Source organism: Anolis sagrei, chromosome 1 (genome assembly GCF_037176765.1).
Source record: "Anolis sagrei isolate rAnoSag1 chromosome 1, rAnoSag1.mat, whole genome shotgun sequence".
NCBI lineage: Eukaryota > Metazoa > Chordata > Lepidosauria > Squamata > Dactyloidae > Anolis > Anolis sagrei.
The window spans coordinates 169,320,216-169,338,808 of NC_090021.1; the positions used below are offsets into that span (position 1 = coordinate 169,320,216).

General features: G+C 41.1%; 1 protein-coding gene across 10 annotated transcripts in view; it reads left to right on the top strand.

Annotated features, from left to right (window-relative positions):
• Positions 1–5,461: 5,461 nt before the first annotated feature.
• PIKFYVE (phosphoinositide kinase, FYVE-type zinc finger containing) overlaps positions 5,462–18,593 on the top strand; it is a 117,511-nt gene continuing 104,379 nt past the window's right edge. For 4 of the 10 annotated variants that reach the window (XM_067470230.1, XM_067470244.1, XM_067470239.1 and 1 more), the window contains exons 1-4: positions 5,462–5,700; positions 10,508–10,738; positions 14,068–14,123; positions 15,015–15,196. In XM_067470230.1, the coding sequence (XP_067326331.1) occupies positions 15,025–15,196 (172 nt within the window). In that variant the 5' untranslated portion in view covers positions 5,462–5,700; positions 10,508–10,738; positions 14,068–14,123; positions 15,015–15,024. Of the gene's footprint in view, positions 5,701–10,507; positions 10,739–14,067; positions 14,124–15,014; positions 15,197–16,122; positions 16,183–18,593 lie in introns of those variants that run through there. The other 6 variants (XM_067470231.1, XM_067470233.1, XM_067470234.1 and 3 more) reach the window with 6 other exon arrangements.

The following is an 18,593-nucleotide window of genomic DNA, read 5'->3' on the forward strand; positions in this document are numbered from 1 at the left end:
CATTGGGAATTATAGGACCAACCGTTTGGGTGTATTTTTGTGTGTGCGGATCTGAGATGGACGTTGTTGGAATAGTGGACTTTTCGCCCGCCATAGCTTCCTGGCATTTGTCCACGGTCTTGATGCTTCTTGGAATGTGACCTTTCTTTTTACCAGGAAAGTGGGAGTTATTAAGAACCAACTGAGATACTATGCAAGATACAACAAGAATGATACAGTTGTAGGTCTCCAGACAGTGTTGGATAGCAAATCCTGCCATGCTGGCTAAAGCTTCCAGGTGTTTTAGGCCTCTTCTATTATTATTATTATTATTATTATCATTATTAATATTAAACTTTATTTGTACCCCGCTACCATCTCCCCGAGGGACTCGGTGCGGCTTACATGAGGCCGAGTCCACAATACAACAATAAAACAATAGCAAAATAATACAACAACTAAAGCTCATAAACAGAAAATAGCAATAAACATTAACAATAACACAGCAACGTTTAAAAACCTATGGCAGGGCCAAATGTACTAATTAAAAATTTAAAAAATAATGCTGGGCATGACCAGGTGATACATAAACAGGATAGAAATTTTGGAGAGGGCTAAAGCGACATATAAAATCAAAATTATTTGCTTTGAAATGGATTATATGGCAATGTTGATTCATATAATCCATTTTTAAAGTAGATAATGTGAATTATCTCCTTTGATAATCTGGATTATATGACAGTGTAGAAGGGGCCTCAGTGCCGCAATAGTATGGGGACCAGGCCTGTAGCGAGGGGGGAGGGGGTTTAGGGGTTCAACCCCTCCCGAAATGTTTCAGATTTTTTTAAAAACCTGGTTTTCTCATGAATTTTAACTGGTTAACCAAATCCCCATGCTAAGTCTATGAGATGCAAAAAATTAAGAGTCCCTCCAGAACTGCAAGTGATATCTCAGGCAAATATTGACAATTTGTTCACACTGTCATTACTTGCAGCAATAGCCAATGTAGTGAAGCAACCAAGTTGGGTGTGTGTGTTGAATGTTCTCATTAAGGAGGCCAGACTTGGTGGAGGTGGTTGACAGGGGCGGAGCTGCAGGCTATGGAAGGCTGCTCTGTCCTCTGCTGTGCTCTTTGTTTCAGTGTGACCCTAACCCCCCCCCCCGAATTTTTCAACCCCCCCGTGAAATTTTCAACCCCCCCCCCCCCCCGTGAAATTTTCAACCCCTCCCGAAGTTTTTTTCTGGCTACGGCCCTGATGGGGACCACTTGCTAATCATTACATTTACAAGAATTGGTTTATTTATTTATTTAGAGGATTTCTATACCGGCCTTCTCAACCTCGACGAGGGACTCAGGTCGGTTTACAGTGCATATCAAATACAATCATATAAAAACAGCAAATACAATCATTACATATTAAAATAGTACAACTCAGTACAATAAAAACATCATCATTACATCATTACAGTTTCCTATGCCAAATCGTCAATCCAGTCATGGTCATAATCATATTCATAGTCACAGTTCATCATAGTTCATCACAGGGAAGGTTCTAGGTTCAGTCTTCGAATGCCGCATTCCAGAGCCATGTTTTTAGCAATTTCCTGAACGACAGGAGGGAGGGGGCAGATCTAACCTCTAGTGGGAGGGAGTTCCAAAGCCGGGGAGCCACCACAGAGAAGGTCAACTGGGTTCAAGTTCACTTTGGCCCCCTTTACACTGTCATATAAAATCCAGATTTTCTGCTTTGAACCAGATTACACGGCCGTGTAAACTCATATAATCCAGTTCAAAACAGAGAATGTGGATTATCTGATTTGATAATCTGGATAATATGGCAGTTTAGAAGAGTACCAAGTGTTCACCTGCAGTGAACTCTGAAATTATTCAGTTTTCCACATCCTGACTCCTGGTGCATTTTCTTCAAGGGCTTGGTGGCCCATATAATTTATATTGGGATTGTATGACTTGAAATTTCAAAGTGGAAATTCTCCAAAAGAAAAAGAAAAAGCACTTCCAAGCCTGTCAAAATGGGACATGGATGTATGGATAAGTAATCAGTTATGTTCTTTTTCTCCCTATGGTCTGGAGTGGTAACCTCCAGAGCTGGGGTAGTTTGTTGAATCAGGACTCCAAGAAACCAGAGTTTGAATCCCCATACAGGCACCTTCTACACTGTCATATAATCCAGATTATCAAAGCAGATAATACACATTATCTGCTTTGAACTGGATTATCTGAGTCTACACTGCCATATCTTCCCGTTCAGAGCATATCATCTGGAGGCCCTTCCACACAGCCCTATATTCCAGAATATCAAGGCAGAAAATCCCACAATATCTGCTTTGAACATTATCCCACACTCAGATAATGTAGGATTTTCTGCCTTGATATTCTAGGATATAGGGCTATGTGGAAAGGCCCTGAATTTTATATGGCAGTGTAGAAGGGGCCTCAGTCATTAAAAGCAATGGGTGGCCTAGGCCAAGTCGCAGCCTCGGAGGAAAGCAAGGGCAAGGCTTCTCTGAATAAATCTGGGGGGGGGGGAGGGGGGGGCAAAATCAGTCCTTGGACCAAAAGCTGTAGCAAACATGGGAGACAACGCAGCCACAATGACAGCAACAGGACAAATCCAACTTCTTTTGACATTCCACTTCAAGCCTCTAGGTTCTTGTGCGCTTCCAAGTTGTTTTTTTGGTACTGTTACATTATCCGGGCGGAGGCCACAAGGTGGTGCTAGAGAGAGAAGGATAGTGTTGGGGTTCAGCCTGAGTTTGAACTTGAACCTGATTCTTTGTTTGTTCCTCCTGATGCAAATGAAAGTATATTTACTGATGCTAGTGGAAATGTACCTTTTGATGCCAATGGTCCTGAAATTAGTGAGGAAGAAACTGCTGTAGGTTTGGAAAATGCCAATGTTCCTGAAATTAGTGAGGAAGGAACTTCTGTAGATTTGGAAAATGAAAGTACCAGTGTTCATGAGAATGTTGCAGAGGGAAGCCTTGAACTTTCCCTCCCTTCTGCACCTGTTAACTGTAATGACAACAGAAGGGGCCAAATTTGGGAAGACAGAAGTAAAACACTCAGTTTGCGTCGATCCTCCCGAATTCAAGAATTAAAAACATTGGCTTCAAAACAGAAGGGCGGTTCACGGAACCGATTCTTGAGCTTTGATTGCAATATGCCAGGCTGATTGCCTCAGTTCAGGCATTGTTTCAGAATTGATGAAGACCTTGGCAGTTCTCCCGGTTCCCTGGCCATAGTTTGGAAAGATTTCTAGGATATCAAGTACGGTTAGTGGATTGCTAACAGATTCAAGTATTTCCCAGAGAGGCTTTTGGTTTTGCTTTGTCCATTTAAATTCATGTTTGCTGATTTTGCTGTGGCTTTTGATTTGCATTTTTCCTTTATTTTGTAACCATTTTTCTTCAATAAAAAAGGATTGTTTTTCACAGCCAAGTGTGGTGGATAGTTATCTTAGGCCTCGTTCTCTGCTCTGGATTGCAACAGATAGTCCATTTTACTGGATTGGAGGGTAGATTGAAGGAGGAAAACAATTTCCCCTGTTTTCACTAATTATACCCTTTCCCCCTTCCCATATCATAAACAGGGGTTGTTTCCATGAAGGGGACATGGGTGGGGGGAATAACAGAAAAATGGGGAAATGGCTTTCCTCCTTCAACCCACCCTCCTCCCCCATAAAATGGATGATTTTTTTCTCTCTAGCACCCCATTGTGGCCTCCGCCAGTCACTGCTGCTTCCTATACAAAAGACAGAAAAACTATTTCTTGATTTAAGTCACTGACGTGCTGGCTGATACCCAAACAAGGGATGAGCTGGAGATGTCTCTGCCTTGGTCCTTTCACTATTGGCTGCTACTTCCCGGCGGATGTCAGGTGGTGCAATACTGGCTAGGCAGTGTAATTTCTCCAGTGGTGTAGGGCATAGGGTGTAGTGTAGATGAACCCCTTGATATCAGAGAACAGGGTTTGAATCCCTGATCAGCCACAGAAAACCCATGGGCTGACCTTGGGCATTTTTCACCTCATGAAAAATCTCCATGATAAGGCTATTATTGTTGTAATATTGTTGATATTGCATGCTTTTATTTATGTGGAATGTGTCCAGAGGAGGGCGACTAAAATGTTAAAAGGTCTGGAGAACAAGCCCTATTAAGGAGCTGGGCATGTTTAGCCTGAAGAAGAGAAGGCTGAGAGGTGATATGGTAGCCATGTATAAATATGTGAGAGGAAGCCACAGGGAGGAGGGAGCAAGCTTGTTTTCTGCTTCCTTGGAGACTAGGACGCGGAACAGTGGCTTCAAACTACAAGAGAGGAGATTCCATCTGAACATGAGGAAGAACTTCCTGACTGTGAGAGCCGTTCAGCAGTGGAACTCTCTGCCCCGGAGTGTGGTGGAGGTTCCTTCTTTGGAAGCTTTTATACAGAGGCTGGATGGCCATTTGTCAGGGGTGATTTGAATGCAATATTCCTGCTTCTTGGCAGGGGGTTGGACTGGATGGCCCACGAGATCTCTTCCAACTCTTTGATTCTATGATTCTATTATTCAATCAAGGAACACAAAAGGCACTGCAGACTACTTCAACCAGAGAAGTCAGCCATAGCAGAGCACCTGATGAACCAGCCTGGACACAGCATATTATTTGAGAACACAGAAATGCCGGACCACTCTCACAACCACCATGTCAGACTACACAGAGAAGCCATTGAAATCCACAAGTATGTGGAAAATTTCAACAGAAAGGAGGAAAGCATGAAAATGAACAAAATCTGGCTACCAGTATTAAAAACTCTAAAATTAAAACAGCAAAACAGCAGAGGGAAAACTGTCAGGCACATCTAATCACCTCTCATCAAAAGATTCCCCCAGGCACTGTCAGGCCATCAAATGCTGATCAAGGTGGTCAGTTGAAACATTCACACCTAGCTCCAGAAGACAAGAGTCCTTTATCCACCTTGGTCATTCCCCAGATATATAAACCCTTTTTCCTAGTTCCAACAGACCTCACTACCTCTGAGGATGTTTGCCATCGATGCAGGCGAAATGTCAGGAGAGAATGCCTCTAGAAGATGGCCATATAGCCGGAAAAACCTACAACCACCCGGCTTGAGGGGAATTTGGCCGTGCTTTACCTCCCGAGGTTCAATGCTATGGGATCCTGGGGTTAGCTGAGGCACCAGCAGAACTCTTGGGCAGAGAAGAGCCACGAAAAACCACAACTATAACAGGATTCCGTTGCCTTGAGCCTTGGGAGATAAAGTGGTGTCGAGCCTCATTCATTCTGCAGTGCAGAAGAGGCGCCCTTGATCCAATGATCAACCCACTTCTCAGTTGGAGCCTTAGGAAGACTGAAGTGAGAGCTGGAGTGGACGACGCTGTCGGAGCTCGTTCGCTAATGCCTCTGGGTGCGCGCGCATCCTGCTCTGCGCCTCTGGCCTTGATTGCGCCTCCTGATTGGGCCGCCCATTGGCGGGGCCAAGAGAGAGGCCGGAAGTGGAGGAGAGGCGGAAGCGCGCCCAAGCCGAGTCAGGTGCTGCTGGAGAAGAAGAAGAAGACAAGAGAAGAGGAGGAAGACAGGCAGGCGAGCGAGGGAAGGAAGGCGGGTAAGGCGAGAGGAGACTTGAGGAGGAGCTGTTGACTTCTCAGCCCTGCCTGGTCTTTCATTGGGGATGCAAGACTAACCCACGGTTTGAAATAGGTATGTGTTTCCTCATTGTATCGAGAGCTTTGTAGAAGGGATCATAGCATCGTAGAGTTGGAAGAGATCTTTAAACATCCAGGCCAACCCTCTTCCAAGAAGCAGGAAAATTGCATTCAAAGCACCCCCGACAGATGGCCATCCAGCCTCTGCTTAAAAGCCTCTAAAGGAGGAGCCTCCACCACACTCCGGGGCAGAGAGTTCCACTGCTGAATGGCTCTCACAGTCAGGAAGTTCTTCCTCATGTTCAGGTGGAATCTCCTTTCTTGTAGTTTGAAGCCATTGTTCCGCGCCCTAGTCTCCAGGGCGTCCTCATTCTCTCCTCCCTATGACTTCCTCTCACTTTTTATACATGGCTATCATGTCTCCTCTCAGCCTTCTCTTCTTCAGGCTACACATGCCCAGTTCCCTAAGCCGCTCCTCATAGGGCTTGTTCTCCAGACCCCTGATCATTTTAGTCGCCCTTCTCTGGACACATTCCAGCGTGTCAATATCTCTCTTGAATTGTGGTGCCCAGAATTGGACACAGTATTCCATGTGTGGCCTAACCAAGGCAGAATAGAGGATGGGTAGTATGACTTTCCTGGATCTAGATACTATACTCCTATGGATGCAGCCCAAAATCCCATTGGCTTTTTTTTGCCGCCGCATCACATTGTTGGCTCATGTTTAACTTGTTGTCCACAAGAACTCCAAGATCTTTTTCACACTTACTGCTCTCGAGCCAGGTATTGTCCCCCATTCTGTATCTTTGCATTTCTTTTTTTCTGCCTAAGTGGAGTATCTTGCATTTGTCACTGTTGGGCTTCATATTGTTAATTTTGGCCCATCTCTCTAATCTGTCAAGATTGTTATGAATTCTGCTCCTGATGCAGTTTGGCAACGCTTTAACTTCCATGGCTCAGGGCTATTGGACTTCTGGGAGTTGTAGTTTGGCACCAGCAACACTCTTGGGCAGAGAACGCTCTGCACCTTGTAACCATATAAGAGGAAAGATCAAGCCAGCCACTGCTAGGAGTTTATTGTGAGAGCTTGACAAAGCCTTGAGCCTTCTCTGCTCAAGAGTGTTGTTCGTGCCAAACTACAACATTCAGGATTCCCATGGTCTTAAGCTGTGCCATGTTGGGGGCACTTTTGTTGAAACCGGATTTTTTTTTTTACAGCATCAGTTGTTCTGTGTTGCTGTAAGTTTTTCGGGCTGTATAGCCATGTTCCGGTAGCATTCTCTCCCGATGTTTCTCCTGCAATTATATAAGGCAGGCATGGGCAAACTTTGTCCCTCTGGGTGTTTTGGACTTCAACTCCCACTATTCCTAACAGCTGATATGACCATGGAATAGCAGCAAGTGAGAAGAAGATGTAAACAATTTGAAGTGACAATGAACTAACCTAGACTTTGATTTTAATTGGCGTGTTTTTAGTAATTGTTTAGTTAATATCTTGTTTTTAATAAATTTGTTGATTGTTTTTATGATTGTGATGGCACCAAATGGTGCTTGCTGTGAGGCCTCCCTGAGTCCCCCCTCGGGGGTGAGAAGGGCGGGGTACAAATGTACAAAATAAATAAATAAATGAAGTCCAAAACACCTGGAGGGACAAAGTTTGCCCATGCCTGGTGTGAGGCCTTCGACAGAGTCCTCTATAACCTTCTTGCAAGCAAACTAGTTAAATGTGGGCTACTATTAGGTGGATCTGTAATTGGTCAAGTGACCAAACTCAAAAGGCACTCTCCATGGTTCCTCTTCATCCTGGAAAGAAGTGACTAGTGTGGTGCCACAGGACTTTGGTCCTAGGCCCAGTTCTGTTCAACATCTTTATTAATGACTTGAATGAAGGTTTAGAGGGCATGCTTATCTAATTTGCAGATGAAATCAAATTAGGAAGGAGAGTTAATTTAAAAGGATCATAACAGATTAGAGAGCTGGGCCAAAACTAACAAAATGAATTTCAACAAGGACAAATGTAAGATACTTCACTTAGGCAGAAAAAAATGAAGTGCATTGATACAGAATGGGTGATGCCTGGCTTGGCAACAGTTCATGTGAGAAGGATCTTGAAGCTAAAAAACCAATGGGATTTTGGTCTGCACCAAAAGGAGTGTAGTGTCTAGATCAAGGGAAGTCACAGTGCCTCTCTATTCAGCTTTGGTCAGATATCACCTGGGATACTGTGTCCAATTCTGTAACCCACAGTTCAAAAGACAAGCTGGAAGGTGCCCAGAGGAGGGCGACTAAAATGATCAAAGGTCTGGAGACCATACCCTATGAGGAGTGTCTTAACGAACTGGGTATGTTTAGCCTGCAGAAGAGAAGGCTGAGAGGAAACACGAGAGCCATGTATACATTTGTGACAATGCCATAAGGAAGAGGGAGCTGGTTTGTTTTCTGCTGCGCTGGAAACTAAGGCTCAGAGTAATAGGTTCAAATGATAGGAAAGGAGATTCCACCTGAACATTAGGAAGCACTTTCTGACCATAAGAGCTGTTCAACAGTGGAACTCTCTGCTTCAGAGTGTGGTGGAAGTTCCTTCCTTGAAAGCTTTTAAAAAGAGGCTGGATGGCCATCTGTCAAGGATTATGCTTTTCCTGCATAGCAGGAGGTTGGACTAGATGGCCCATGTGGTCTCTTCCAACTCTATTATTCTATGATTCTAAGCATCCTCAGAGGTTTGTTTGTAAATGAGGCCAGTGGAGTGTGTGTGTGTGTGTGTGTGTGTGTATATATATATATATATATCTTAAATTCCACATGCTTGTGGATTTCAATGGCTTCTTCTAGTCTGACATTATGGTTGTCAGATTGGTCTGGAATACTTCAGGTCTCTGAAGATGCCAGCCACAGATGCAGTGAAATGTTAGAAGAAAATGCTGCTCGAACACTGCCATACAGCCCTGAAACCACACAACACCTCATTGACTACAGCTGTTTCTTTTGACAGCGTAACTGATTGGGTCTTTTAAAATCGCTTTCCTCTCATACAAATGTAAGCAAAAGTGGGTTGACTAAGTTACTGGTTGTATTTATAGCCCTAAATGGAGCAACTTCCTGCCCCCTTCCCTTTGGAAATCTGACCTACTGTAGGTTGCTAGGAGAAATAGGGTTTCTCACTTTAGGATATACCCATATTATGATTTACCACTACATTCATAGTCAGATGTAATCTCACTCAAGGCAAAATTTTATTATACTTCTGAGAAGAAAACAACAACGTCAAAATGAAATAGTTATTTTAACATTTTGTTCCAGGACAGTCAGACCTCAATTTTAAATTAATTGTCCTGTCATGATTTCTATTGTGCCTAGGTATAACTGTACTTTTTATTGCTTGGATCAAAGTGTAACTACTTGTAGTAAAATTCCATGTTGGACTAGTATTTTGACAAAAGCCCATGTTAATAAATTCCTTGTTCTTAAATAGTATCTGATAGCCAAATTAAAAAGAAAAATGGGAATCCACCCCACATGAAACGTGCTCTTCTACAAAACTGGTAAAGGTTCAATCTTTCACATATAGCCTTTGTCATGCATTCAGATGGGAAACAAACTTAGTCTTTTATTACAGCTTCACTTGCTTGATAAAGAAAAAACAGCTATTTGGGCCACTTGCTCATATTGACATTTAATAATAGCAAAATTAACCAGTAACAAAAGGGCAGTATTAAACAACCATCTTACTCTGTAATTGTTTTTTCCTTTTCTTATACTGTAGGGCAAAGACGCAGATAATGTAGAACTGCCATAAAAGTTATCCAAAAGGACATCTAATCTAACACTCTGGGTTTGCATTCGCTAGTTAGATGTACTAAAACGGACATCTAATCTAACACTCTGGGCTTGCATTCGCTAGTTAGATGTACTAAAAAACTCACGAGGGCCAGAGCAAGGTAGTTGTCTGATTTTCATTCTGTATTATCTGGTTCGCTGCCTTTGAGCATGGAGAAGCAGTGCCTGCTGTTATGGCTTGTTGTGTGCTTTCAAGTCATTTTTGACTTATGGTGATTATTATTACTCATTTATATATAATACCATAAATGTGCATTTAAGTTTACAAGTAAAACAAACAAAAACAGTGGGTCCTGCCAAAGGTCACACAATCTACAATATGTAAATACACTCAGAGGGAATGAATTAGTGATAAAATATAAAACTATACAAAATGTAAAATGATTCCAATTAAATATAAAAAAATATAGACAGGCAATTTCAGGAGTATGAAGGAATGAATGAAAAATGATGAAACTGAGCTAAGGAACCCTTAGTTAGTTGAGAAGCCTAGAATTCCTGGAACGCAAATCTTAAGCAGACTGGTGAAAAGTATTAAAGAATGAATTAATAGAGGAGAGTAGCATTGTATAGAGCTTTAAACATTTAAACAAAACACTTATATTTGAATCCTGGAAAGAATAGTGGAGTAACCAATGAAGGAATATCAAGAGTGGTAACGTGACGGGTCAAAAGATAATCTTAACAGCAGAATATTGAATGGAAGTCAGAGGACTAAGGAGAGATAATAGAAGACCAGTCAAAAGAAGATTACAATGATTAAGGCAGGAAATGAGCAAGGCATGAATTAAGGTCTTAGCAGAGGAAGCAGAAGGAAAAGGTCTTACTTTGGCAGTGTTATCAAGACAAAAATCATGACTTTGCTGTAGCCTCAAAATAGGGAACACAAGACAGAAAAGTAAGAAAAATAAAAATAAAGCTCTGTTCTTCATTCACAGAGAAAATTAACTGATGGAGAGTGTATGTTGTAAATAAGGTTTTGGAGGAATAATAAGTAGTTCTATCTTTGCCATGTTATATTTTAGGCAACAACAAAGCATCCATGCTGAAATAGCTGAAAACCATGCTGTAATGCGACGTTCAGTGTAAGAAGACAGTTTTGGAGTGGAAAAGGTACAGCTGAGCACCAGCAGGATAAAGATGATATTGAAAACCATGTGAACGGATGAGATTACCTAAAGATAGTGTATAAAGAAAAAACAACAAAGGGCCCAGAACAATCCTGTGGAACTCCAACTGAAAGTTAGTGACTTAAGGTGAAACTATCATAGTGTTTTCATGAAAATATTTGTTCAGAGGTGGTCTACATGCCTCTGAGGTTGAGAGTGTGTGACATCCAATGTATTTCCTTGGCTGTAGCCTCACAGAGTCCTAATCCAATATTCAAACCACCAAACTGCCGGTCTTTGTTATGGCTATTAGATACGGATAAACATGTGCAAAACAAGGCTTATATTTCTTACTGGCATCACTGCCAGGGGCCTTGATAACAGGTAATGAATTCTACCAGTAACATAAAAGTACAGTTTTGTCATCTACAGTGAGGAAGGGTGTCTCAACACATTGGTCATGCTATTAGGAAAAAAGGTCTACTGCCACGGTTTTGAGATTTCTTATTAAAAAGACATTGTAAGGCAGAAAACAGGGTTGGTTTCTGAAGTGACTGGGTTTGCTTGTGTTGCAAAATGCAAAGAGTCATAGAAAAATATGCAGAAACTTGCATCTTGTCCAGCAGGAAGGATACCTTTGAAATTATTCATTCTTGCATGCAGGAACAAAAGTGACATTTCACATCTCTAAATTCTATCAACAAAGTGTAAAACTGATTTTTTGTTCCTGTTAAACCTTTTCTCAGGTACATGAAGGAAAAACAGACTGACAATGAGCCTTGTAAGAAGCAAGGAGCTGAGAATGAGCACAGGCACAGATTATTTTGCAGTTTGTACATTTGTGACCTAAATTGATAGAATCTCCTTTTAGCGGTGCTAAGTATCTGTGTGGAAATATGGCATCAATGTCCATCCACATGGTTTATATTCCCTTTTGACATAAAATATATGGGAAGAGATCGCTTTCATTAGTCCTGTTCTGGTGCAATTGATGTTTGCAGAACAGCATCTAAACAGAATGTAATAAATCTGCATTTGTTTTGCCCATGTAGCGGATTACTGGCTGGGATTACTGGCTCAGTGTAGTTTTGTCTTGGTTGCTGGGAGAGTTCTGTACAGGTTACTTAGATGTGAAAGAAGGAGCTGGAAAAACTGAAGACTATTTCAGAGGCCTTTCTGTTGATGAGTATCATGTGCTACCTCACTCATGGAAGTAATTGGGAGCTTTCCCTAAAGGCAGAAAAAGAAGGATTTTTGGAATGTTTGTTGTCTTTAAATTGAATTTACAGTGCTAAGTACAGTAGACCTTTGAGATCTGCTGGGGTTTTGTTCCAGGACCGCTTGTGTTTTCCAAAATCTATGGATGTTCAAGTCCTGTTATATACAATGGCGTAATAAATAGTGTTTCCATGATTACAGCCCTGCACTTATCCTATTCCCTTGTCCTATTGTTTATAGCCTGTCCACATTTACAGTAGCTTCCTCCCATTGGTTGATGAGTGCTGTTTTGAGTCTTAAGTTGTTTGTTTTAAAGCCTATTTGTATATTCAGTTGTACTTTATATTGCTTTTTATTTTATGTTCTGACTTTTGGCATCTTGTATCATGTGTAAGTGGCCCCGAGTCTCTTCGGGGAGATGGAGGTGGGATACAAAATTAAAGTCATTATAATTATGATTATTATTATTATAGAAAAAAGTAAAGGAAGAAATAGACTTTTGGATTTTTAAACATTTTCAAGCTGTGGATGCAGAATCTGTGGATTTGGAAAGCTGGCTGTATAAGCCTCTGACAACAGAGTTCATTTTACAAAGATATTTTATAGTCCAACAGCAGCCTATGTCTTCCTTTTCCTTCTTAGCTTAGTTTGTAAATTACCATTGAATCAATAATATATTCTATGGTGATTCAAAACTGCTTATATGAAACAAGGCAGGATATATTTTGAAAAGCCTTTTCTTCTTGCAAGCCATTGATATAATTAGAATGTATGAGAAAGTGGATTGATGTTGGGTGGCTTATTCACTTTTCTGGACTTGTTTGAAAGCTTTGTTGATTTGACTTTTCAAAGTGATTGTGGACTGCGAATAGATAAGACTGAGATTTTACATAATGGGATTGCACTTTTAATGTCTGAAAGGGAGGCGGCTGCTAAAGATGGCAGCCTTGTGTTAAATGTTTCTGCAGTACAACATGCATACATCCTGAAATCTTTATAATTCCTGTTTTGCCATTCCTGTCAGCTGTAACCAATGATGAAGGGTATTTAGCATAATAGTGTCAGTTCATCAGATGAAGAGTGCAATAGGAAAAATGCAATGCCAAGCTACAATATTGCTGTCACTGCGTGTCTTCAACTAGTTTCTGATTCTTGGTGACCCTAAGGGAGTGGTGTCAAACATGTGGTTCTCCAGATGTTTTGGACTTCAGCTCCCAGAATTCCTGGCCATTGGACAAGCTGACTAGAATTCTTAGAATTGAATGCCCAAACATCTGGAGGGCTGCAAGTGTGACATCTCTTCTCTAAGGTATGAACCTGTCACATATTTTTTCTTGGCAAGATTGTTCAGAGGCAGCTTACTATTGCCTTCTTTTAGGCTGATAAAGTGGGATTTGCTCAGGATCATCCCGTGGATTACTGTCATGAAGCAGAGATCCAAACCCTGGTCTCTGGTGTCCCAGTTTTTTGGGATTTCAACTCCCAGAAGCCCTAGCCAACTTGTCCAGTGGACAGGAATTCTGGGAGCTGAAGTTTCAAACAGGATGTGCAGGCCTGGGCTACACCATCCTGTATTTGTTTAGAGTATTGTGCTTTATTCAAAAATAGAAAACTAAAAATGCATGAATACAGATAGGCTCCTTAAAGAGAATTATGCTTTCATGTTCCTGAATAGTTGGTGACTTTTCCAGGACCGGACTTCACACTACTTCTTCTTCCCATGGTACTTTTAGTCATTTTGGAGCACTCCATTGGGCTCTTTTGCTCCCCAGTAGTAATTCAGTGCTTTATTCTCACAAATTATGCGGGAGGGAGCAATGGGAAGCAGAGCCACTTCATTGGCTCAGCTGAGAGATTAGCAATTTTTCTGGCTGAACTGTTAGTCATGATGTGATTGATAATGTTCCAATTGCCTTAAGTCTGATCACTATAGGGACAGAGTAACACGAGCTTGTGCTTGATTTTACTTCTTATTTTATTTGGTTCTTTTTCCAACCACAGGGAGAGGCCACCAGCTTTAGAGATTGTAAAATAGATCTTGAGGGGAGGGGGGGGGGAGATATTTGGTTCCCTTGTTTTTATTCATGCATAAGCTGTTCTTGAGAGCCTTCCCAGTTGTAAAAACTATATACACTGCTTATAGAGCAAGGCAGTGGGGGTATGTGTGTGCCAAAAGAGTTGTGTGAGTAAGACGAGCCATTTCATTTGCAGTTTTATTCCTCACATTCCTCCTCCTTCCCTCTTGTTTTTATTTTCAGCTGATCTTTGGTAACAGAAGTGAGCTTACTTGAGAGAAAAAAAAATCATCCAGCAGGTAAAAATAAAGTTTAAAAATATCTACATTCCTCCCTTGTTGTTTTCCTTTCTCCAAAAATCCAGCTATTCCTGGGATGGAAGGATCTTGAGTTTCAATAAATGGGCTTCCAGCCATCGTATTTAATCTTTGTCATTAAAATTACTAGATAGGCTTCTCAGTATAGTTTTGTACTTTGTTGAAATGCTCAGCTTGCCCGACAGGCTTCATTTCCTCCTTGCCCCAAAGAAGGCTGACTTTCTTATACCAGTCAGCTCTTACATACTTCCTTTTTGCTTTGAAGTTGTGGTGTTGTTTTTCCCAGAAGATGTCTGTGTCCCTTCAGCCCACAAAGCTTCATTTCTGAATTCACTTATGACAGTTATAATGTAGACTTTCATTGAGTTCAATCCTACAGAAGTGGCTTTTTCAGATGTTCTGGACTACAACTCCCACATCCCCTTGCCGTTGGTCTTATTGGGTGCTCCTGATGGGAACTACAGGCCAAAATAACTTGTTTTAGCTGACCTGGAGGCAGATCTGTTGTACAGGCATATATGTAATTTTATTTATTGTAGAATTCAATTTATCACTAGGGTGACTTATCATGTATTGCAATGAAGAGTACCTCCATCCCAACCTTAAAACAGCAAAATATTGAAACCATCGATTTAAAACCAATCTAAACAATATAACATATTTGGAAAGTTCTAGAGCAGTATGCCAACATCTAGTATTTTTTTATGGAAATACAGAAGACACTGTTTGGATTCATGTCATACACAACAGAGATTACAAAGATCAAATATCTCTGGGCTTTTGTTATTGGTTTGGAGGTATTTCTAAAATATGGGTGGTAGAAATATATGTCTTTTAGGTCAAGTGATCAAGTGTGCATATTCTTTTTTTAAGGACCCATGAAATGGCCACAGATGACAAGGCATCCCCAACATTGGACTCTATGAGTGATCTCCCCTACTGCCCTGGGAGTCCCTCTCACCTTACCCACTTCAAGCCTTTGACTCCTGACCAGGATGAACCTCCGTTTAAATCAGCCTATAGTTCTTTTGTAAATCTCTTTCGTTTCAGTAAAGGTAAGTATTAACTATCCTTTGTATTATTTTTCTCATGTCAGAAATGAAGGCAATCTCCTTCAACCAGCAAATATGTCAGTAGTACTCATTATTTGGGCTGCATTTGCCAATAATGCTAAGGCAAAGCATTGTGGAAATGCATCTTGGACTTTTGTATTTATAAGCAGAAGATCAGAAATGTGCACTCCATTTTTTTCTTTTTCTCATTAGACTGGAATTTGGAGTATCAGTAGTTAGTGTTCACTTTGGTTTACTGAATTAAAGTTGATTCAAACTCTGGTTTATAATCCTAGCTTGTTTGAGTAAGGCAATATTCGTACTGACTGCATTTCATGGTCGCAATGTAATGAAAAGTAGAGGTTAGTTGCGAAGTAATGAAAGTTTCTAATCTCCTACTTGTTAGAGAGCCAGAGGAGAGCCAAATGCAGCAAATAAATAAAATAAATAAATATGTACCCAGAGCAGTAAACTGGTTTAGTTTTGAGTACACATATAACCATTGTTGCATTTATACAATGAGCAGAAGAGAAAATATAGTAGTAGGGCATCTTGGGTTTGTAGCATGCTTTAAAGCAGTGGTTCTTAACCTGTGGGTCTCCAGATAAACTGGCTGGGATTTCTGAGAGTTGTAGGCCAAAACACTTGGGGACCTACAAGTTGAGAACCATAACTTTAAAGCCTTTTGTAGGGGGACTTTGGAAGAACAAAATATAACCAAGGAGTTCTGGCCTATCTTTGGCATCAGACAAAACCAAGGATCACTCTACCTTGCATTGACTGTGATTAGTCTGTGTAATGAAATGCCTACAGAAATATGATCCTAGACTGAGAGAGATCATGGATGTGATTGTATTTATTTTCCCCACATGCCAGGTAATTAACAGCTCATAATCCATTATTTGAACACTTTCTTTTCAAGATAATTAGGAGAGAAATTAGAAGTCAGAGATACCAAGGCAAAGAACGTATGCCCCACTGGTTAACTGGTAGGTTGCAGTGTTACCAATCCTTGAGTTGTAGGCTTTGTAGCTGTGGACTGTGTAGCATTGTCGTAGATTGCTGAAGGGCATTAACTAGGCTGCTTGGCAAAGGTGTTTGTTCTTTGTTGTAGTAATGTCATATACTAGTTCTGTGGTGAAGTAATGCAAGTAATCTCCCGCTACGATCTACCTCAGGCCCTAAGATCATCTGAGAAGACCCTGCTCATTGTCTCCCCATTGTCACAATCGCGTCTGGCAGGGACAAGGGACAGGACCTTTTCTGTGGTGGCCCCCTGGCTGTGAAATTAGATCTGCTGCATCCCTCTTGACCTTCTGGAAACAAGTAAAATCCTGGCTATGGGATCAGGCCTTTGAAGAATAGGCTGACCTACTGATGTGTTGACTTATTAAGAACTGATGGACTGCCCTTGGATAATGATTTAGATCGGTGACCAATGACTATTTGTTTGTTTTTATATTGTTTATATGGTTTTATACTGTTTATATTGTTTTATATTGTTATTATTACATTGCTGTTAATTTTATATTTACTTTTTGATGTGGGCGCCATGGGGTGCCACTTTGTTAGCCGTCCCGAGTCCCTCTGTGGAGGTTGAGAAAGGACGGAATATAAAAGCCCTAAATAAATAAATAAGAACCCTGAATAGTTTATTGTTGTGATCTCATCCTTTCTTTAGATGTCTTTTTCTGATTAGAGTTGTGGATTACTAACTAGTACTAACCAGAGTTCTGTTTGCAAGACTGAAAAGGTAAGATAGATTCTTGGAAGGAAGCCTGTTGAATTAGTTAAGATTTACTTCTGAGGAAAATAATCAGAAGATTGGGCAGCCAAAGAGTTTCCCTTAGATCTTTTTCTGGTACGACAGAATGTCGAGATGCTGGTTCTAGGGCAGAGCATTGGAATATTTGGACCTCTTGGGACTTTTAGAAATGTAAGTTAACTTGAGGCAGTGTTAATGGATTTCATGAGATGATGTCCGAAACATCAGGAATGCAAAAGGTGCCAGAGGGCCTTTTGGTAACCATTGCAACTGTGTATGAATATTGTGCTAAAGAACCGGGTTTAAAATAACTATGTATCTCTTGTCAGGTGTGTAACACTTGGAGTGGACAAAATATGGTTTATAGGCTGTCACTTGGGGTACAGGTGACAGTTTTACCATGATTTGACCTTCTTGGAGCTGTTCTAAGCCCAGGAGAGACCATTTTCTAAAACAGGAAGGGACTTCCAATCTCTCCCTTTTTGTTAAGAAAACTTTTCTTGGTCCTGAGACAATCCGGGGTTACTCAGAAACATGAGGAAATGTCACAATTTGGGGTCATTTGAGACAAAAATCAGTTCTTTCTTTTTTCTTTCTTTTGCAGAGTACTTTAATTGGGGGGTTATGGCCAATCAAGATTGTAGCCCTTAGTCATATCTAACATGATCCCACATAACCTAGCCTCCTACATTTGGCCACTCCTGCTGTAACTCTTAATTGAACTATGTCTTATTGAATCCAGTGAGACTTATTTCAGAGTATGTATTTACTATTGATTTACTGTATTTTTACCCTCCTCTTTCTCACCCCGAAGGGGATTAAGAGCAGCTTCCAAGTTGGCAATATTCAATGCCATACAAACAACAAACAGATACAATATACACAAACATTAAAAACATTAAAACTTTAAAAAAAATCATAGCATAATTATTACATTCCAGTAATACATTAAAATCAGCTATTGAAACCACACAAATCCAAAATCATAGTCCAGGAGCCATTCCAATCATATTACACTTACTTCTTTGCTGCTTATTTCACTGAGTGTTCTCCAAAGGCTTAGTCCCATAGCCAAGTTTTTAGTTCTTTCTGAAGGTCAGGAGGGAGGGAGCTGATCTAATTTCACTGGGAAAGGAGTTCCACAGGTGAGGGGCCACCACTGAGAAGGCCCTGTCTCTCGTCCCCACCCATCGCACTTACGAAAGAAGCGGGGCTGAGAGTAGGGCCTCCCCAGAAGATCTTAACCTCAGAGGTGGTTCATAGAGGGAGATACGTTCAGACAGGTAAGCTGGGCCAGAACTGTTTAGGACTTTATAGTCCAAAGCCAGCACTTGGAATAGTGCTCTGTAGCAGACTGGCAGCTAATGGAGCAGTCATAAGATTGCATTGTGAATCCTATAGTACAGTGGTTCTCACCCTGGGGTCCCCAGATGTTTTTGGCCTGCGACTCCCAGAAATCCCAGCCAGTTTACCAGTTCTTAGGATCTCTGGGAGTTGAAGGCCAAAAATGTCTGGAGACCCCAGGTTAAGAACCTCTGCTATAGTGGATTCACTCATTGGCTTTGGAGATCTTTTCTTTCTTTTACAATCCTTCTTGTTATTTTGCGAGCCCTGGGCAGTTGGTGAGGCAAGTCT